Consider the following 17943-nt stretch of genomic DNA (forward strand, 5'->3'; position numbering starts at 1 on the left):
TGAAACCAAGAAAAGAATAAGTGTAAACATCGGGGTGTATTTCAGGATTTCGTGAAATCCAGTGCATTTTGGAGCGCAAGTGTAAACTTGGCATTATAATAAATGAGCAATCATAGCCCTGTTCCTTTACGTGCAAGAATCTTCAAGTTTTACAACTTTTTACTCGAAAAGCGTTCCTTTACTTCAGACACCATACAATTCATATGGAAGTAGATTACAACTTTTGCTACTTTTGCCAGTTTTACCATTTTCAAAAGTAAAGGAACAGACCACATGAATAAAAATTCCATGCGGAATATCATGGTAGAATAAGAAAAGGTAGCAGCAATACACAGCTGACTGAACTGGGTTGTAACGTTAGTGTCAAATTTCATATGACATTTTATACATTTATTTCTATTTCGATGTACATTAGGGACATATATTTTTTGAGAAAAAAATATATCATTCGGAAAAACCATTTCCCAGAAAGACTTCTTCATATCAATGATATGTAACCTCCTCCAAGTTCGAACGATAAGCCGCGCAGTAAATCAGCACTTGTAGAGGCGATACAACGTTTGTTAATATGTGAGGTATTTTGTTAAAATTTAAAAAAATAAAGCCCTAATAAACATGTGCTTCTTTGATTTCTAAAACAAAATATTGAAACAGCTTCTACTTTTTCTATGAATTTCCAGCGACCCCAAACTTTTCTGCAAGAATTCTACTTTCTGCGAGAATTTATGCATTTAGTGGAATGATGTGGAAACATAAAAATTGAAAATGTAACGAATTTTCATTCATGTTTTTCAAAATATTCAACCAAATGTGAAAAAATATTAGTTTTTTAATTTTTATTTGAAAATTTTGCCTATTAGGCGAAGGTCATTTTTTATTAATTTTTTAATTAATTTCTCGTTAGAGACGAGCTTACTGCCAAGATGCTTTTTGAAAAAGGAAAGTCGACGATACGAACCCACACAATCACCACTGTGTGACATGCATGTTTCGCCTTTGGTTTAGGAAGGCTCCTCAGACACATCGACTGTGGGGCGGCTTCGCTATCCTCTAACTTATTTCCTTTTTCAAATGCAAGTTGTTTTTTTACAAAGTTGAATTTGTTGTTCAAATCTTTGTATGGCTTTCATGACAAACGCTTAGCGTAGCCTTTGAAAGTTATGAGTTTGGTTCTGAACACTAACACGCCGTGACAACACTTTTTTCCATGTGTTTTTCAAGGACGTGGGTTCGAACCCCAGCCTGGCTCAATCTGATTTTTATTTTTATTTGAACATTTTGCCTATTAGGCGAAGGTCATTTTTTATTAATTTTTTAATTAATTTCTCGTTAGAGACGAGCTTACTGACCAAGATGCTTTTTGAAAAAGGAAAGCCGACGATACGAACCCACACAATCACCACTGTGTGACATGCATGTTTCGCCTTTGGTTTAGGAAGGCTCCTCAGACACATCGACTGTGGGGCGGCTTCGCTATCCTCTAACTTATTTCCTCTTTCAAATGCAAGTTGTTTTTTACAAAGTTGAATTTTTTGTTCAAATCTTTGTATGGCTTTCATGACAAACGCTTAGCGTAGTCTTTGAAAGTTATGAGTTTGGTTCTGAACACTAACACGCCGTGACAACACTTTTTTCCATGTGTTTTTCAAGGACGTGTGTTCGAACCCCAGCCTGGCTCAAGCTGATTTTTATTTTTATTTGAAAATTTTGCCTATTAGGCGAAGGTCATTTTTTATTAATTTTTTAATTAATTTCTCGTTAGAGACGAGCTTACTGACCAAGATGCTTTTTGAAAAAGGAAAGCCGACGATACGAACCCACACAATCACCACTGTGTGACATGCATGTTTCGCCTTTGGTTTAGGAAGGCTCCTCAGACACATAGCTTGAGCTAGGCTGGGGTTCGAACCCACGTCCTTGAAAAACACGTGGAAAAAAGTGTTGTCACGGCGTGTTAGTGTTCAGAACCAAACTCATAACTTTCAAAGGCTACGCTAAGCGTTTGTCATGAAAGCCATACAAAGATTTGAACAAAAAATTCAACTTTGTAAAAAAACAACTTGCTTTTGAAAGAGGAAATAAGTTAGAGAATAGCGAAGCCGCCCCACAGTCGATGTGTCTGAGGAGCCTTCCTAAACCAAAGGCGAAACATGCATGCATTAATAAAAAATGACCTTCGCCTAATAGGCAAAATTTTCAAATAAAAATAAAAATCAGCTTGAGCCAGGGTGGGGTTCGAACCCACGTCCTTGAAAAACACATGGAAAAAAGTGTTGTCACGGCGTGTTAGTGTTCAGAACCAAACTCATAACTTTCAAAGGCTACGCTAAGCGTTTGTCATGAAAGCCATACAAAGATTTGAACAACAAATTCAACTTTGTAAAAAAACAACTTGCATTTGAAAGAGGAAATAAGTTAGAGGATAGCGAAGCCGCCCCACAGTCGATGTGTCTGAGGAGCCTTCCTAAACCAAAGGCGAAACATGCATGTCACACAGTGGTGATTGTGTGGGTTCGTATCGTCGGCTTTCCTTTTTCAAAAAGCATCTTGGTCAGTAAGCTCGTCTCTAACGAGAAATTAATTAAAATATTAGTTTTTTAAATTCCAATAATTTATAGACATTTCCTTGTTTTGTTTACAAATGCAACTGGCAGTAACGTTACAAACAAAAACAAATTCCTTTGTGGTTGTTGTTCGAGTTGTATTTGTTGTAGTATTAACTTTACCTTATATTTGTTCTACCATGGCGGAATATGTTAACTTTCCCCAATTTCACAATTTTATACATATTTCCATATTTATCTCCAGAAAGCGACTATTTTTGTTGATTCGGCGAGAATATTCCATATTTATGTGATTCTAGTAATTTTCAAAATAGTTTTTTAAAGAATTTCCCTTTTTAATACCCCGTTTATATATAACCGGATTTAACAAACCGACTGGGTTTTAAATGTCAATTCCATTGCTTATATTTCAAACAAATCCTCTCAAAGAAGGTTAACCCTGCAAAAAGCTCTAATATAAACAGCATATTAAATTATTTTCGGTGCGGAAAATTCCGAGAGAAATATTCATGATTGCCTTGAATATATGTATATAATTGTACCACAAACATCCCAGACGGGACAAGGGAGACTTCTATTACACACACACATATCCATAGTAAAAAGCGCTGGTATAAATGTACTTTAACAATTTACCACGACTACTGAGTAATCTATTTTTTCGATTTACATATCCCTCTGGGCTGTTTATTTTTCGATCTACAGATCCATTTTTGTATCTTTGCCATCCCTCGTCGTTTTCGTCGGTTTCAACTATGAATGAGAACGACGACGTTTTTATTATTGAGAAAATGGCAATTGAATTCAAATCGTGCGAATACGTTGCGGACGACTCAAGTGATTTAATTAATGTTACAAAGTGAACAAATCAACAAATTGAACATTTTAAAACTGGTCAAGTGTGTCAAAAAGTGCTAAAGAAGTGATTTGCAATAAATTGAGAATGGATGTGGCAGTAAAAACAGGTAAATTTGCAAATTTAATTAAGACCATCAACATAAACCCCCCGTTCGTCAAAAATCGACAAATGGCGACTATCGAGAATTTGTAGATTTTCGATTTTTGTTGCTGTGTTTCTTTTTGTTTTGCTTTGCTTGTTTTATGCGCGAGTAAATTTTTGTAGTTTTGTCGCTTTGTTATCAGTTTATTTTTGTTCTTAAGGGTTGCCGTGTGTGTTGTACTCGCACACACACAAAGGCAGTTTACTCAGAAGGGGAGTAGATGTGACATTTGTTGAATGGTTGTTTAAAATAGGCATTTGGTGGCGATTAAAATTAAAGCGGAAAACGGTTAGCGGAAGTTTAATTGATTAGGACATTTATTTTGAGGTTAAGTTTTACAGGTAAAGTACAAAAAAGGTACGGATTTACACTAGGTGTGTCAAAATTAGTACAATTTAACTTTTTGTCGCGATTACCTTACCATAGGTAGTGAATAGGTATGTTCTCATATTTTTTCATCGATAGATCTTTTTCATTATTACTGGAAAACGAAGTATGCATATTCGTACATCCCTCAAAAATGAATGAAATCGTTATGAATTCCTGAATTCATAAAACAAATTTTTAATGTAATCCCTCATAAAACCCCGTATTTTATTAACTTTGTAGAATCGGATGAAAGATAAGCAAATATGTACCTATAGTGATTTGTTATTAAAAACGGTGTTTGCACTAAAGCTTTTTCCGGGTTAACCTTCTTCACGTTTGAAACCCAGTGGGTTTATTAAATCCGGTTAAGTGCGAACGGGGTATAATATAATGAATTTATTTTTAATATGACAACCATCAAACCAGGGGAATCGGTCCTAGCTTTAAATAATCAGGTAAACATTTTAGCTCGATTCGAGACTTATGTGTGAACGGAATAAATATTGAGCACCAACAAGAACGGCGTTAAGTTGGCCATTTGAAATTTTTATACTCTCCCACAGTGGTCGAAATCACTGATCTAGCGGTGCAAAATTAATAACTTGCAAACGAATGGAGATATGTTTCTGAAATTTTGCACAAACTCAGTATGAGTCCGTGGACAATAATGGGCCAAATAATGGGTATTTTGGGGATTTAAGCAACCATTTCCTTCAAATTAGTTATAATTTGGTACGTAGAGTTTCTAGTGATCACTAAATTTTTCCACCAAAAATTGTGGACATAGGTCCACGTTTGTGGCCTACCTATACACAGGTACCTCCCGATTTTCAGTATTTTGGGGTATTTAAGCTACATTTTCCTCCCAAATTATTTGGTATTTGGAGTTCGCAGTGGACACAAACATTCTCCACCAAAAATTGTGACATAGGTTTACGTTTTAATATTGTCCCCATACAACGGTACCACCCAATATTTGTTATTTTGAGGATTTTTTTCAGACCAAATAAGTTGTATTTTGGCATTGGGGTTCTCGTTGGTTATATGTACATCTTTTCTCCAAAATTGTGAACATAGGTCAAAGATTTGATATAGCTGTACCGCCCGATTTTTGGTATTTTGAGCATTTTAAGCTTTTTCCATGCATTTTACAGCATGAGTTGCGCCTAGTTACAGTCAAAATTTGATTATTCGGAATCTAGGAAGTCCAATTTAAAACTTCGAAAAAGAATTGGACTGAACTTTAGAGAACATTTGTACCTAGTTAGTTTTTGAAAATTTATTGCTATATAACTATGTATGTACCTCCAGGCCCAAACATTTTTTTCATATAATTTAGTTTCCTGTCGTTTATGATGAAAAATATGCTAACTGAAGAACAGCACTATCTTGTTAACAACGTTTATTTCGAATAAAACATCGACATTTTCTTCCCATTTAGAATCCAAAATACCAAATAGAGCTACTTCAGTAGAAAAACCATTTAGAAAATTTCAAATCTGGCGGCATAGTTTACCTTCTGATCTGTGAACACGGAATTACATCGTATATACCCAGCAAACCAAATGTCGGATGTCCGACACGTCTGAACAATTTCGGAAGCAACGTCGTTCAGATTTCGTTCCGATTTCTAAACGATTTTTCGGAGCGGAAATAGTTCAGATTTTGTACCGATTTCGGAACGAATGTCGGAAAGAAATTTCCTTTCCGAATTTCCCAAGGATTTTCTTCAGATTTCGTTACGAAATCGGATCGAAATCGATACGATTTCGCTCCGACATTTCGTTCCGAAATTATGTCAACCACTTCATACAACTTTCGTTAACAAACATTGGGATTTGGGGGATATATCAACCAACTGTATCGGCCAAAACTTAAGCACCACCCAGTACATTTTTTAAATGATATTTTTTTTAAAGAAAACAAAGTTATGAATTTATTTTTTTTTTATTTATTTATATATTATTGAAAAGCACAAAATTAAGGATTTCTGAATTTAATAAAAAAAGTTAAAATTTAAAAAAAAAAAAAAACATTTAAGGCGTAAATACAAATGGACAAAACCAAAGCACCTCCAATTTACGCAAAAAAAACTAGTGAAATCAATATTTATTTATTCATTTTTTTCTGTAATAACAAGGCCTAATGACCATATATAAGTATTACACAGCTCTTCAAATCTGAGTAGTAATAAAATCTTAACAAACTAAATTAAACATTCACTGTAAAATATTTCTTGGCTCCCCAGCTATCAATACATTTGCATATGATTATAATTATTATTACAACACGTCCCTATTAGCAATAATCCAAAAATAATAACACTTCAAATCGAAAAGGAAACAAAAGAAGAAAATTTAAGTCAATTAAGAAATATAACTAAGCAAAATATCGAAGAAGTTTAAGCTCAAACACATTATTGGAATGAGAAAACACTTTTAATCCATATGGCAATATGTTCCAACGCCGTGCAACACGGACTAAAAATGATTTAGCATAACAATCCTTATAGATTCTCGGTACATATTATGATTTGTGGGTTCCTTGTTGAATGCGAGAAACTAAATATTCTCCTCAAATGCGCAGGTCTACCACTCTTAATTATACTATAAAATGACAAAAGGCTTCGATAGAAGATAAAACTATCAAAAGAGCAGCCAATAAATTGCTTCACATAATTCGAAATGTGATCTTTGGACATTATAAGCAAAACACACAATTGAGTTTATTATTCTTTTTAGTCGCGTGATGTTTACTCCAGCTGATCCTGAAACTATTTCAATGCCATATAATATCATGGACATCAATAAGGCATGGGCATGTTTTTTCCTGATATTAAGAGGGATATATAAGTTTGCTGAGTATATTCTTCGGAGAGAATACCATACCTTACCAGATAAAATATCCATATGGTTTTAAAAGATAGTTCGTTATCAATAACAAGACCTAAGCGCTTATGGTGTGTAACAAATTCTACATCATTATTATGTAGAACTATATGCGTGGATAAATTTTCTTAGAAACCCCAAAGATCATAGCCTTTGTCTTATTGGTATTAATAGTTAAAGAGTTAGCGGACGCCCAACACGAAAATCGAGACAGACATGCATTTATACTGTTTTCAACAATAAAGGGTATTCGATGTCCTCTTGAAAAAGTAAAAATTGAAGGGTCATGGAATTTACACTCTAGGTGAAGTTCGTAAGATCGTTCACATAAAGTACAAACAGCAGTGGTCCTAAAACCGACCCTTGTGGTATGCCCTATAAAGTGAAACTGTGTTCGACTGACAACCATTAAAAACTACGTACTGAGACCTATCACAAAGATAAGAATAAACAAGCCTACATGCGGTTTTTGAAAAATTTAATTCTCTTCTGAGCTTAGTTGTCATACTTGCATAATTTATGGTATTGAAAGCCTTCGAAAGGTCCAAGGCTACCATAACACTCACTTTACTTTCATTTATCTTTTGGCGAAAATTCTCAGTTTCTTTAATGAACAAATGTGTGGTGTTGTAACCTTTTCGAAATGCATATTGGCTGTCAGATATGAGACTAGATGCATGCTCTACTATTCATGACAATTTCTACAATTTTTGATACTGCTGGAAGTATGGAAATCGGTCGGAGACTTTCGGGCTACGAACATAATTCGATTTTGGGATAGGGACAATACGCGCTGTTCTCCAAGCCTTTGGAAACTCGGAGCTTGTTAAAATTAAATTGATCAGGTGTAATAAAATATCTGAGATAAGATAATAAGCTTAATAAAATTTATCGGTATCTTATCCACACCTGCCGATTTAGATTTGATTTTGTTTAAGGCCTCAAAAACCTCAAATTCTGCAACACACCGAAATGAAAAAGATGAGTTGGAAGCAATGTACTCCGAGAAATCAATTTCATCTTCCGATTCATCATTGCAAAAAATTGTTAATATCATTAACATCTATATCAAAATCAACTCACTTTTTAGGACTTTCCAAATGTCATCTCTATTCATTTTACTAAAAAGAGTAGAAAAACTATTTTCTCTTTTCCTGACGAATAATTGTCCTTGCTCTGTTTCGATATGTTTCTCAATTCCTCGGACATCTATCTTTTTGAAATGCAGCAAAAGCCAAGTCCCGAAGCGACCTTGCAAATATTACTTCTCTCGTTGCGTATCCTTTATTCTAAGTGACACACACAAATCTTGTATGCATAGAGGATAGGTATAAAATTATTATTTATTTCAGGCGGTATTGCTTCCCAGGCTACTTTTGCGGCTTAAAATAATTTTGTGGCGAGGATATTATTACCTGGTTTTGGCCAAAAAGTTTGGAACGCATCAAAATAATGGTCCTAGACCCATACTTATACCAAAATGAATGTCTCGACGAGCTGAGTCGATCTGGCTATGTGTGTCCGTCCGTCTGTCCATCTAAACCTTGTAATCACACCACAGGTCGTAATTTTGATTGGATCGCCATGGGTAGGTGTTGATGAGGGTCCCGGAGGGAAGAAGCCTATTTATTTTGGTGATGGTCCGATAATATTCAGGGATCGGAATGGGCCTAAAAAACGTATTTGGACAAAAAGTCAACGGTTTTCAAAGCAAATATTTCCACTTCTATAAGGGGTATATCAAATGAAAGTAGAAAATATCACCTTTACAACGATGCACAATGGTCCCAAATCCAAATTTTCTGGCCAAAACTATTTCCATTTGTTATTGAAATTAATTATTATTTTTAATAAATGTGTACAAACAGCAATTCTTACGTTTTATTGACCAAAATGACCAAAAACTGCCAAAATTTGTTGAACAGGGTGGTCCCGTTGTGTGGGGTCTAAACCAAAACATTGACCTATGTTAACAATTTTTGGTACGAATGATTCATATCTTCCAAGAGGTCGAAATACCAAATTTCAGCCGAATCGGTCATAAAATGTCGCTAAAATTCACAAAATATCTAAAATCGGACGGTACTTTTATGTGGGGGCTATGACAAAAAATGGACCAATTTTCAAAAAACTTACACATACTTGTTTTCTACACTCTGAAACCCTTAAATATGAATTTTAAGAAAAATCGGTTGATAGATGTGGGTATTACCGTTCTATTTCAATTGGATACTACGTACAGTCCCAACAGGTATTTACAAAAAATTCCCCCATCTTAAAATAGAAAAATCCACTTTATTTTAACTGTGGCAAATTTGAGCAAGAATTTATTTCTCAATTTATTAGTTCAGACCCCCAGCTATCTTCCAGCTATCTTGAGGTGTTTTTTATTATTCTGTGCAAAAAAAAGTTCAAATTTCGAAACTTCAAAAATAGGGTTTTGGCCAAAAATTTCCTGATTGAAACCTATGTGCGATGTAAAGTATGTTTTCATTTTTGCGATTTTAATTATAATGACGAATATCACAGATTTGGTTCAGGACCTTTCAAAAGCAAAGCGTGACTATGAATGTAGAAAATCCCATCTTTACAATGATGCAAAGTAGGTTGGCGTAGGTGGCCAAAAATTGGAGATATCGCAATAGTCGGTAATACATATATTTTTTTTTTTTAAATCATGCTACAGGTGGCAATTTTGTTCAGATCGTCATAGGTGGGTGTTGAGGTCCCGGAGGGAAGAAGCCTATTGATTTTGGTGATGGTCCGATAATATTCAGGGATCAGAATGGGCAACAAATTTATTTGGAGAAAAAGTCAACGTTTTATTCCAAACTAATATTTTAGATTCTATAAGGAGTATAACAAAAGCAAAACTTGACAATAAAAGTGGAAAATGTCACCTTTCTAACGATATAAAGTGGGTTGTCGTAGGGGGGCAAACATAGAATATATCGCAATAGTCGCTAATGAAACCAAACTTTTCATTTTTGCGACTTTAATCATAAAGACGATTATCACAGCTTTGGCTGGATAACTTCCAAAAGCAAAGCCTGACTATGAAAGTAGAGAATCCCATCTTTACAATGATGCAAAGGTCAGCGTAGGTGGTCAAACAACGGAGATATCGCAAAAGTCGGCAATGCATCCCATTTTTCCATTTTTTTTGTCGCAATTTTGATGGGATCGTAATTTCGGTTCTTAATAGAGCTCCCAGAGAGAAAGAAGCATATTGTGTTTGTTGATGCTCCGATAATATTCAAGACTAGGAATGGGCAAAAAACTTGTGTGGACAAAAATTTAAAGTTTTATTCTTATGCGAATATATCCGCTTTTGGTAGACGTATTCCAAAAGGAAAGCTCGTCAATGGCACACATCCCATTTTCCCATTTTTTATTTAAATTGTACTGACGAGAGTATCTCAGCTTTGGTTGGATGCGTTTCAACAATAAAGACATTCTTAAAAAGGCGCTAGGATATCCCAATTTCCAATTGATGGAATTTTATTTCAATGATAAATATTTCTGCTTCTGTTGGACATATTCCAAGAAGAGAGCTTGATAATGAATCTAAACCAGGCCTGCTCAGACACATACAAACACATTTTGTAATTGTGTTGGTTTTGAAATACACAAATTTCAATTTTCCTTTGTCTCTCTGTATACTGTGAGAAATATCGTAACAGTTTTTTTTTTTTTTTTATATTTCAAAATATAGAGTAGAATAATTATTTTATTTTGACCAAATGTGACTGTTGATGTTATAATTTGTTGCAAATCAAGTTCGTGACAAACCAAAGTGCGTTGACAAACCAAACACTCTAATTTGCCGTAAAAATTTTAGGCAAATAAAAATTCGTATTCAGTATCTTCATTCATTTTTTCAGTGTACGCATATAAATTCATAGACAAATTCGAAAACAGAACCTTCCTCATTGAATGTTCAATAGAGACTGATTTTTAATTTTGAAAATATTCAAAACAAAAACAAAAGCTCTCTTTTTAAATTGTGTGTGTGAGAAAATTGACACACACCGACAGCTCAGGTGCGCACCTTGAGCAGGCCTGTCTAAACCATCTGTAGTGCGATTCTGTAACTCCTTAACGACAGAATTAACGACGAATGTCGGTAGTTAACGATAATTTTCGGTAAGTGCTATTCTGTAACCAATTTTAACAATTTATGTCGGTAAATTTTGTCGTTAATTACCGAAAATTATTGTTAAGTTAACAACCAAAAAAAAGTAGTTGTTAAGTCTTAACGACAGTAAATTATTGCAATATTTTGCTGAATTCTTTTAACAACGGCGTTTTATATGAACATATGCTATGTCAATAAAGACGGTACACAAGGTAAATTCCGCCTTATTCAGAAAAATCTTTTTAAGGCATTTACATAAGGGTTAACTATGTAGGATAACAGGGGGAAGCTTCGCCTCTGTTGTGCTTTCGCCGGCGCCGATTTTATTGAAGCTGCATAAAGATCACCAAAGAGAAAGTTGTAGATCTTCGATTAACTCATAACTTTCCCTTGGAAGATCTACATGTAGCATAAATTAAATCGGCGCTGACGAAGGCGCAACATTGGCGAAGCTGCCCCATGCTACTACCCTACGTATGAAGACTGCGCTTACCTTTGTTTTACTTATTAAAGAGGAAAAACGTTAGCTAATGCTTCAAAAGAACTCAGGTGTGGTACTGCTATGTAAGACCTATACCAATGTCCTTAACACTATCTTTCTAGGAGGCGCGTGACGTGAATAAAATAGTACGTGACACGTGAAGACAATTACTATAACCTACTTTTTTCTGTGATAATCTCATAGATTTAAACCCAGCATCACTAACAATCAGAATGCTAAACATGGCTTGGATTTTCGAACTTTTCATACTCTCCGCTATGAGAAATTTCTTTTAATGTGGGCGTGAATTGAATATGTGAATATATAAACTCAAATGACGGTAACGTGGATCCACGATCACTGAAGGGGCTTAAGTCATGTCAAATATCACAGCTGAATTTTGATACAGAGCGCCACAACCCAAAATATGATCCCAACTTTTAAATAAAAAATACAACTGCGCTTTTAAAAAGATTAATGGTGGTTTTATCACTTTTATTACTTTTAAATCACACACACAATAAAAACATCTTAAGAAATGCTTCATTACTGGCATCCGTAGCCATCCAAAAGACACACATTTGAGCCACATTCCTTCAAAAGTCTGAATTGTTTCCTTCTTAAACGCTTCATGTTTTGTATTCGCGACGAAATAATGTTTTCAGCTTCAAAATATATTTTAATTAATATTAAAATATAAAATTTGACATTTCCTTCCAATCGATATTCGTCGGTATGAGTTAACGATTTCTACAATCGGTAACATAAAGTTACAGAATAGGACATTCGTTAACTCAACCGAATATTTTCGTTAACTACCGATGTCGGTTCGTTATTAAAAAAAGTTACAGAATCGCACTACTGAGCTTTAAATTAATACAAAATGTTGCATTGACAGCAAAATATCAGAGTTATTGCAAAACGTGCAAAACTATCACAATTTTAATATTTTGAAGTTTTTACTTTAATGACAAATACCTCTGCTTCTATTTGGTGTATTAAAGACATATAAAATGCTAATCAAGAAGACGAGCAAAGCTTTCAACCAGTACCATGTAGATGTCGACAGTATTCAGATCTCAAATTAAATATTAATTGTTTTTGGTTCAGTTCGCCTTAAGTAATTTGTTATAAAGGCCAGATAGGCGAAAACTTTAGTATTTTTCTAAAAGAAGTGTTTACGAGTGAAAAGCTTATGCACAGGGGTAGTGCTGTAGGGTATCACATGGTCGGCCCCTTCCCGACTACAGCCTTTGCTCACTTGTTTTGAGTTAACGATATCCCGCAAGTCCCAATCGAGAAACGTCCATTTAAAACCACAAATTTCTGTAGGAATGTTGTATATTCCCAACGAAGGCTAATGAAGATAGGTGTCAAAATTAAAAAAAAAAAAAAAAACAAATTTTGGATTTTATGTTTAGACAATATCTCCTAATAGAACGACTTGATTTTGGACGAGTAGATGATTATCCTTGTTATTTTTTCTCTATTTTAATGAAAGATTTCGATAAAAATTTGAAAATTATATCTCGAAACTGCATTTTCATCAGACGTTTTGGAGTGTAATACTTCGCATTAATTCTGTATCAATGCGATATGGAATAGGATGCTTATGGGGTGACCCCCAGTTGTAAAGCCCAATAAGTCGATTTTTCATGATTTTCTAAGAAAACTAGGAAACTTTTTTCGTAAACTTTTTTCATCTGAGTAGTAGTGGACCGTAAAAAAAATGTCAACTTTTGCCTTAAAAACTGACGTTTTTTGGTTATAAAACGGGCAAATTTTTAAAAAAAGATCGATGAAGGACTAGATTTTGATGTCCTTGATAAGCCCACAAAAATATATCGTCGGTGTCATCCTTAAGTGTTCCATACGCCATTTGCCCGTTTTGAGATAATCGCATTTTAATGTTTTGCGTCACAACTGTGTGGAGCTGACTAAAGCAAATATTTATATTTTTGACTTGAAATATTAATTATAGTATATAGAACATATTTGCAAAAATTTAGAGGAATATGTATTGGAATATAAATGTTATAGAGAAATGTTATAAAAAAAAATAATTTTTGTCGATTTGTTCCATATCCGCACTTATGACACAAATGTGAAATATTGAAAATCACATGGAACAAAGTGACAAAAAAATTTTCCATATTTGCCTCAATAAATTAAATACATCTAAATCGAAAATTAAAATTCTGATTTTTGAAACGTGTTTTTAAATTTGTAAGTTTTGAAAATATTAATTTCATAACTGAAAAAATTTATGCTTTCCCGTCTAGGAGTGGATATCTCGGAAACTAGAGCAGATAGGAGAAAGCCGAGTCGAAATTCAGAAAGAGCATACCGGAAAACCCTAGAAACCACCTGTATCTCAAAAAGTCAAAAATGGCGTATGGAACACTTAAGCATGACACCGACGATATGTTAATCGGTTTATTAGTTTTCGAGCACACAATACATTTTTTCCTTCCAACGCTCATATCTCAGGCAATATTGTTTCGATCAACTTGAAATTTTTAGCACATATTCTCTTGGCTATTATTCTTTGAAATAATCCAATGGACATTTTTTTCGATTTTCTGAATTTTGCAAGTAGTGGTCACCCCTTAAGACATTTATAAAGCAACTGGCGTTTCGGAAGTCAGCTGATGTTTTAATCAAACAGCAAACTTTGAAAACGATTGAAATGTGCTTTGTATTTGTTCGTTTTCTATCTGTTGTTGTTGAGCTGAGGACTGTTAGCTTTTCGTTTTGTTTTTCTCACGAGTGCAAAAAAGCGAAACTAAACAGCGAGTTCGGTCAACTTGTGTTATGTTTCTTTTTGTTTTGTTCCTATAAAAAGAACGAAACGATTGCAAACTTTCATAAAGTTTATCTTCGTACGCTGCCGGGTTGACTCCCAAGACCGATGGCATGGGCCCAGCTTGCCAATTGTACCAGAGCATCTTGCATAAGGTCAGGCAGGGTTGGTTTTACATAGCAAACAAAAAAACAGACGAACGCTGCACTTTTCGAGTACGCCTATTTCTTTCTTAAGAAATATGTGGATTTTTAACAATAAAATAGAATTTTGAATCACTGCTCACCGTGAAATTGAAGTTGGATCAGGGTCCATATTGTTGGTCATCCTTCTCTCATAAAATACAACATTTCAAATATTTTTTTGGTATTTTCAGAAACTTGCCCAAAAACCCCCATTGACGTAAAGACGTCCAATGAAAAGGTGCCGTCGCCAGATGTTCCATTAAATGGATCTGTGGCAAACGCTGCTCAGGGTCAGCGGCAACAGCAGCAGCAGCAACAACAATCGCAGCCTGGACAGCCGCAATTGCCTGCCCAGCAAAAAGCCAAAAGAAAACATCGTCGTGGAAAACCAAAATCCAAAAATGTCAACAAACCCTACAAGAAAACCAATTGGAGATTTCAAATGCCACGTTTGAACTACAGCAAATGTGGTCCAGGTGGTGGAGGTAGCAGTGGTGGTGGTGGCAATTGCACTGTCGGCAATCGTCGTGAAAAATTACAACGTTCACGTTCATTGGTACCTTATAATACCAATAAATTTCTAATGGAAGAACATTTAGCTGAAGTTCCAAATGGTCTTTTTACACCCTCTGGCAGGACACGTGATTCTAGTTTTTCCATGGATTCTGAAGATAATTATTTCTTTTCACTGCCCGAAGATGAAGAGGAATTTTTGACAAAAGAATTTGCCAATGTCTATGAAAAGGCGCGAGTAGAACGTTTGGAAAATTTGAGTAAACAAGAGCTAATACAGGAATGCTTACAAATCGAAGATCGCTACTCAAAGGATCAGGGTAACCAAAGGCAACAGCAAATGAATATACAGCGTATAGCGTCAGACTATTTGGCAAAAGTACGAACGTTGGAGGAAAAAGTTCGTGAACTGTCACGGGAGAATCACAGTAAGTATGGAATAAAGTGGGGTACACCCTATTGACAAGATAGATGTGCACCCATTTTTTGCCCTAATTTTGACTTTGCAAAGTAAAAAAAATTCTTTTCTTTTTTCTTAGATCTACGTTGTCAACTTATGCGTTCTGCTGCATTTGCTGCTGCTGCGGCAGCTTCACCGCCCTCCGCTGCTGCCCCCATTGGTGCTGCCTGTCAACCAACTCCCATGGATTCATCAAGTGAAGACAGTGAAAGTGATAGTTCTAGTTCAAGTTCTTCATCATCCTCATCGTCTTCGAGCAGTGATAATGATGAGGAACGATGCAATGAAGCAGCACGTCGTCGTAGACGAAGTTGTTCATCGCATAGTTCTTTAAGTGAATATAATGGTGAAGGTTATGTGGAGAATAACTATGTACAACATAATGGTGCAGCAAACAATGATCTTGATGCTGGCGGTGGTGGTGGCGGGATTGTTTTACCTCTATCTCCATCCCATCCCGCCGCCGATGGTCATAATAATTTAGATTATGATCAACAACAATTGTTAAATGATGATCATATGGACGATGAAGACGATGGCGATGTTGATGGACCAAAAGAGGAGGCAAATTTAACAAATGGTTTTCATGCCGATACTGAATCTTCATCACCAGTTAGATTAAGTGCTAGAATTGGAAATGAACTTAATGCAGGAAGAACTGAAGGAGGAGGTGGTGGTGGTGGGGGCAATGCTGAGATTGCAGCCAACGTTATTAACGATGTCGTACAAAATCCATGAATGAATATTCATCGGCAACAGGAAAAAATCATAATCCCACTATTCTCCCAACTTATCCCCTGTTAGACTTCTTTGCTTACCTAGTATGTGATCATGTGAAATGTTTAACAAAACACACCCAAAAAGTTAATTCCTTTTTAAGTCATTTACAAAAATTCTGATTGGTTTTTTTTTTCGTAGAAATTTCTAATATTTTTTTTCATTTCCTTTAATTTCTATTTCTTGCTATAATTATACTCTATATATGATTTTATTAACCAGTAAGATTTCCGATATCATAACATTATAAAGCTACATTTGATTGATTTCGGTGGAACTGATTGTTTAGAGCAGTGGAGACCAAGAAAATACAATCAAAACGAAAAAGTGTGTGAATAGGCCTGTTCGATAACTACGCAAGTAAAAAGTATTTGCAAGCTCTTGCAAGTACTTGCAAGTGCTTCTCATGTCTCTTTTACTGAACAAGTTTGTTATCGAACAACATTTTGTAAAAGTTTGTACAAATTTGTACAAACTTTTGAGTTATCGTACAGACCTAATGTATGAGTGAAAAAAGCAACAATCAAATGATTTTTTAAGGTTTTTAATCACGTACAGTGTGCGTAAGGGAGAAAAGTAAATGCAAACTCAGTAGGATCGCTGAATATAATGTCCTTGCAAAGAAGAGCATCCCTGGTTTAGAGTAAAATAAATGCGAATATATATGGTCTGTTCCACAACTGCAAGAATCTACTAATTTTTACTATTTTTTCCCATAACATAAAGGAAAAAATTTGATCGTAGTAAAAAATAGTAGCTTCTTTCAGGTTCTGGAATAGAACAAGCATTTCTAGGTGGTTTTACAAATCAAAAGCAAAGCATTTAACTAAAAATCAGTCCACTCAAATGCAATCAATGTCCACTGTTGTGTTATGCTATCGGAACTATGTCAATTAAGTTTAACAAACATCATTTGTTTCTATTTTGTAGTCCCTTTAAATGTTCCAAAAAGAGTAACCAATCAACTCCCTCTTAGAATTGTAGGCATTTTATATTTTTGTAAAAAAAAATCGTACAACTATTATGCATAGTGAAAAAATATATATACACACATACATAATTACACAAAGTGAAATTTTCAAAAAATATTTTATTTATTATAAAAAATAATAATAATTTAATGTTGTGACAAAATTGGTTTTAATGGTTTTGAATGCAAACTTTGTATTGATACAACGTGGAAGTCAACCGTCATGTTGTTGTTGTAGCAGCATATGATGCTGTGTTGGCAGCCGCTGGCGGGTTCTTTCGTACCCATCAAACCGCTGCCCTCGAAATTGCTAAAATCAGGGCTTAACTTTTTATGAGGGCTATACTAAAACTAAAAGGAAGGTATCTGACTCCAATTTTTGTATTCGAAATTAGTTGTAAAATATGGCTGAAACGTAAAAAAGGCTGACTTCCGTATCGTCGGATTCTTTGTAGTTTTTTAACTTCGTCAAAATATTTCAGTTGCACGCTCCTGTATTGTTCCTCGAAAATGCAACTAAATGCATCAGAAATAAAAATGAAACACAAAACTTCAGACATTTGCAAATAACATTTGATTTCCTAAGCCGCCTTGATCAACACATTCCGACTTTATACTACCATTCTTTGATCGTATATCTGATAAAATGTAGCTAAGAAGTGGCATAACGGTTAATCCCTCGTCCCAACAGCATCTAAACGGTGACATAAAACCCTCAGCTTATGTTAGCATTAAAACTTCTCAACGAGGGGTGTCGTTACACAGTCCGCTATAAAAAGTAGAGCTGACTTCCG

The 17943-nt window shown here is 34.9% G+C and overlaps 1 protein-coding gene across 1 annotated transcript; it reads left to right on the top strand.

The window, feature by feature from the left end:
* Positions 1–3267: 3267 nt before the first annotated feature.
* Positions 3268–17313, top strand: Hexim (Hexamethylene bisacetamide inducible). Its single transcript, XM_073959892.1, has 3 exons — positions 3268–3529; positions 14621–15370; positions 15482–17313. The coding sequence occupies exons 1-3, from the start codon at positions 3508–3510 to the stop codon at positions 16138–16140; spliced, it is 1431 nt and encodes a 476-aa protein (XP_073815993.1). The 5' UTR covers positions 3268–3507; the 3' UTR covers positions 16141–17313.
* The last annotated feature ends 630 nt before the right edge of the window (positions 17314–17943 follow it).

The sequence above is a fragment of the Musca autumnalis genome, unplaced genomic scaffold (genome assembly GCF_047663935.1).
Source record: "Musca autumnalis isolate F117 unplaced genomic scaffold, ASM4766393v1 scaffold_1, whole genome shotgun sequence".
Taxonomy (NCBI): domain Eukaryota; kingdom Metazoa; phylum Arthropoda; class Insecta; order Diptera; family Muscidae; genus Musca; species Musca autumnalis.

Excerpts from the sequence above, each read along its gene's own strand:
- Hexim (XM_073959892.1), top strand. The coding sequence starts at position 3,508 with ATGGATGTGGCAGTAAAAACAG. Across the intron at positions 3,530-14,620 it reads GGATGTGGCAGTAAAAACAG|AAACTTGCCCAAAAACCCCC; the intron begins GTAAATTTGCAA and ends TGGTATTTTCAG. Across the intron at positions 15,371-15,481 it reads ACTGTCACGGGAGAATCACA|ATCTACGTTGTCAACTTATG; the intron begins GTAAGTATGGAA and ends CTTTTTTCTTAG.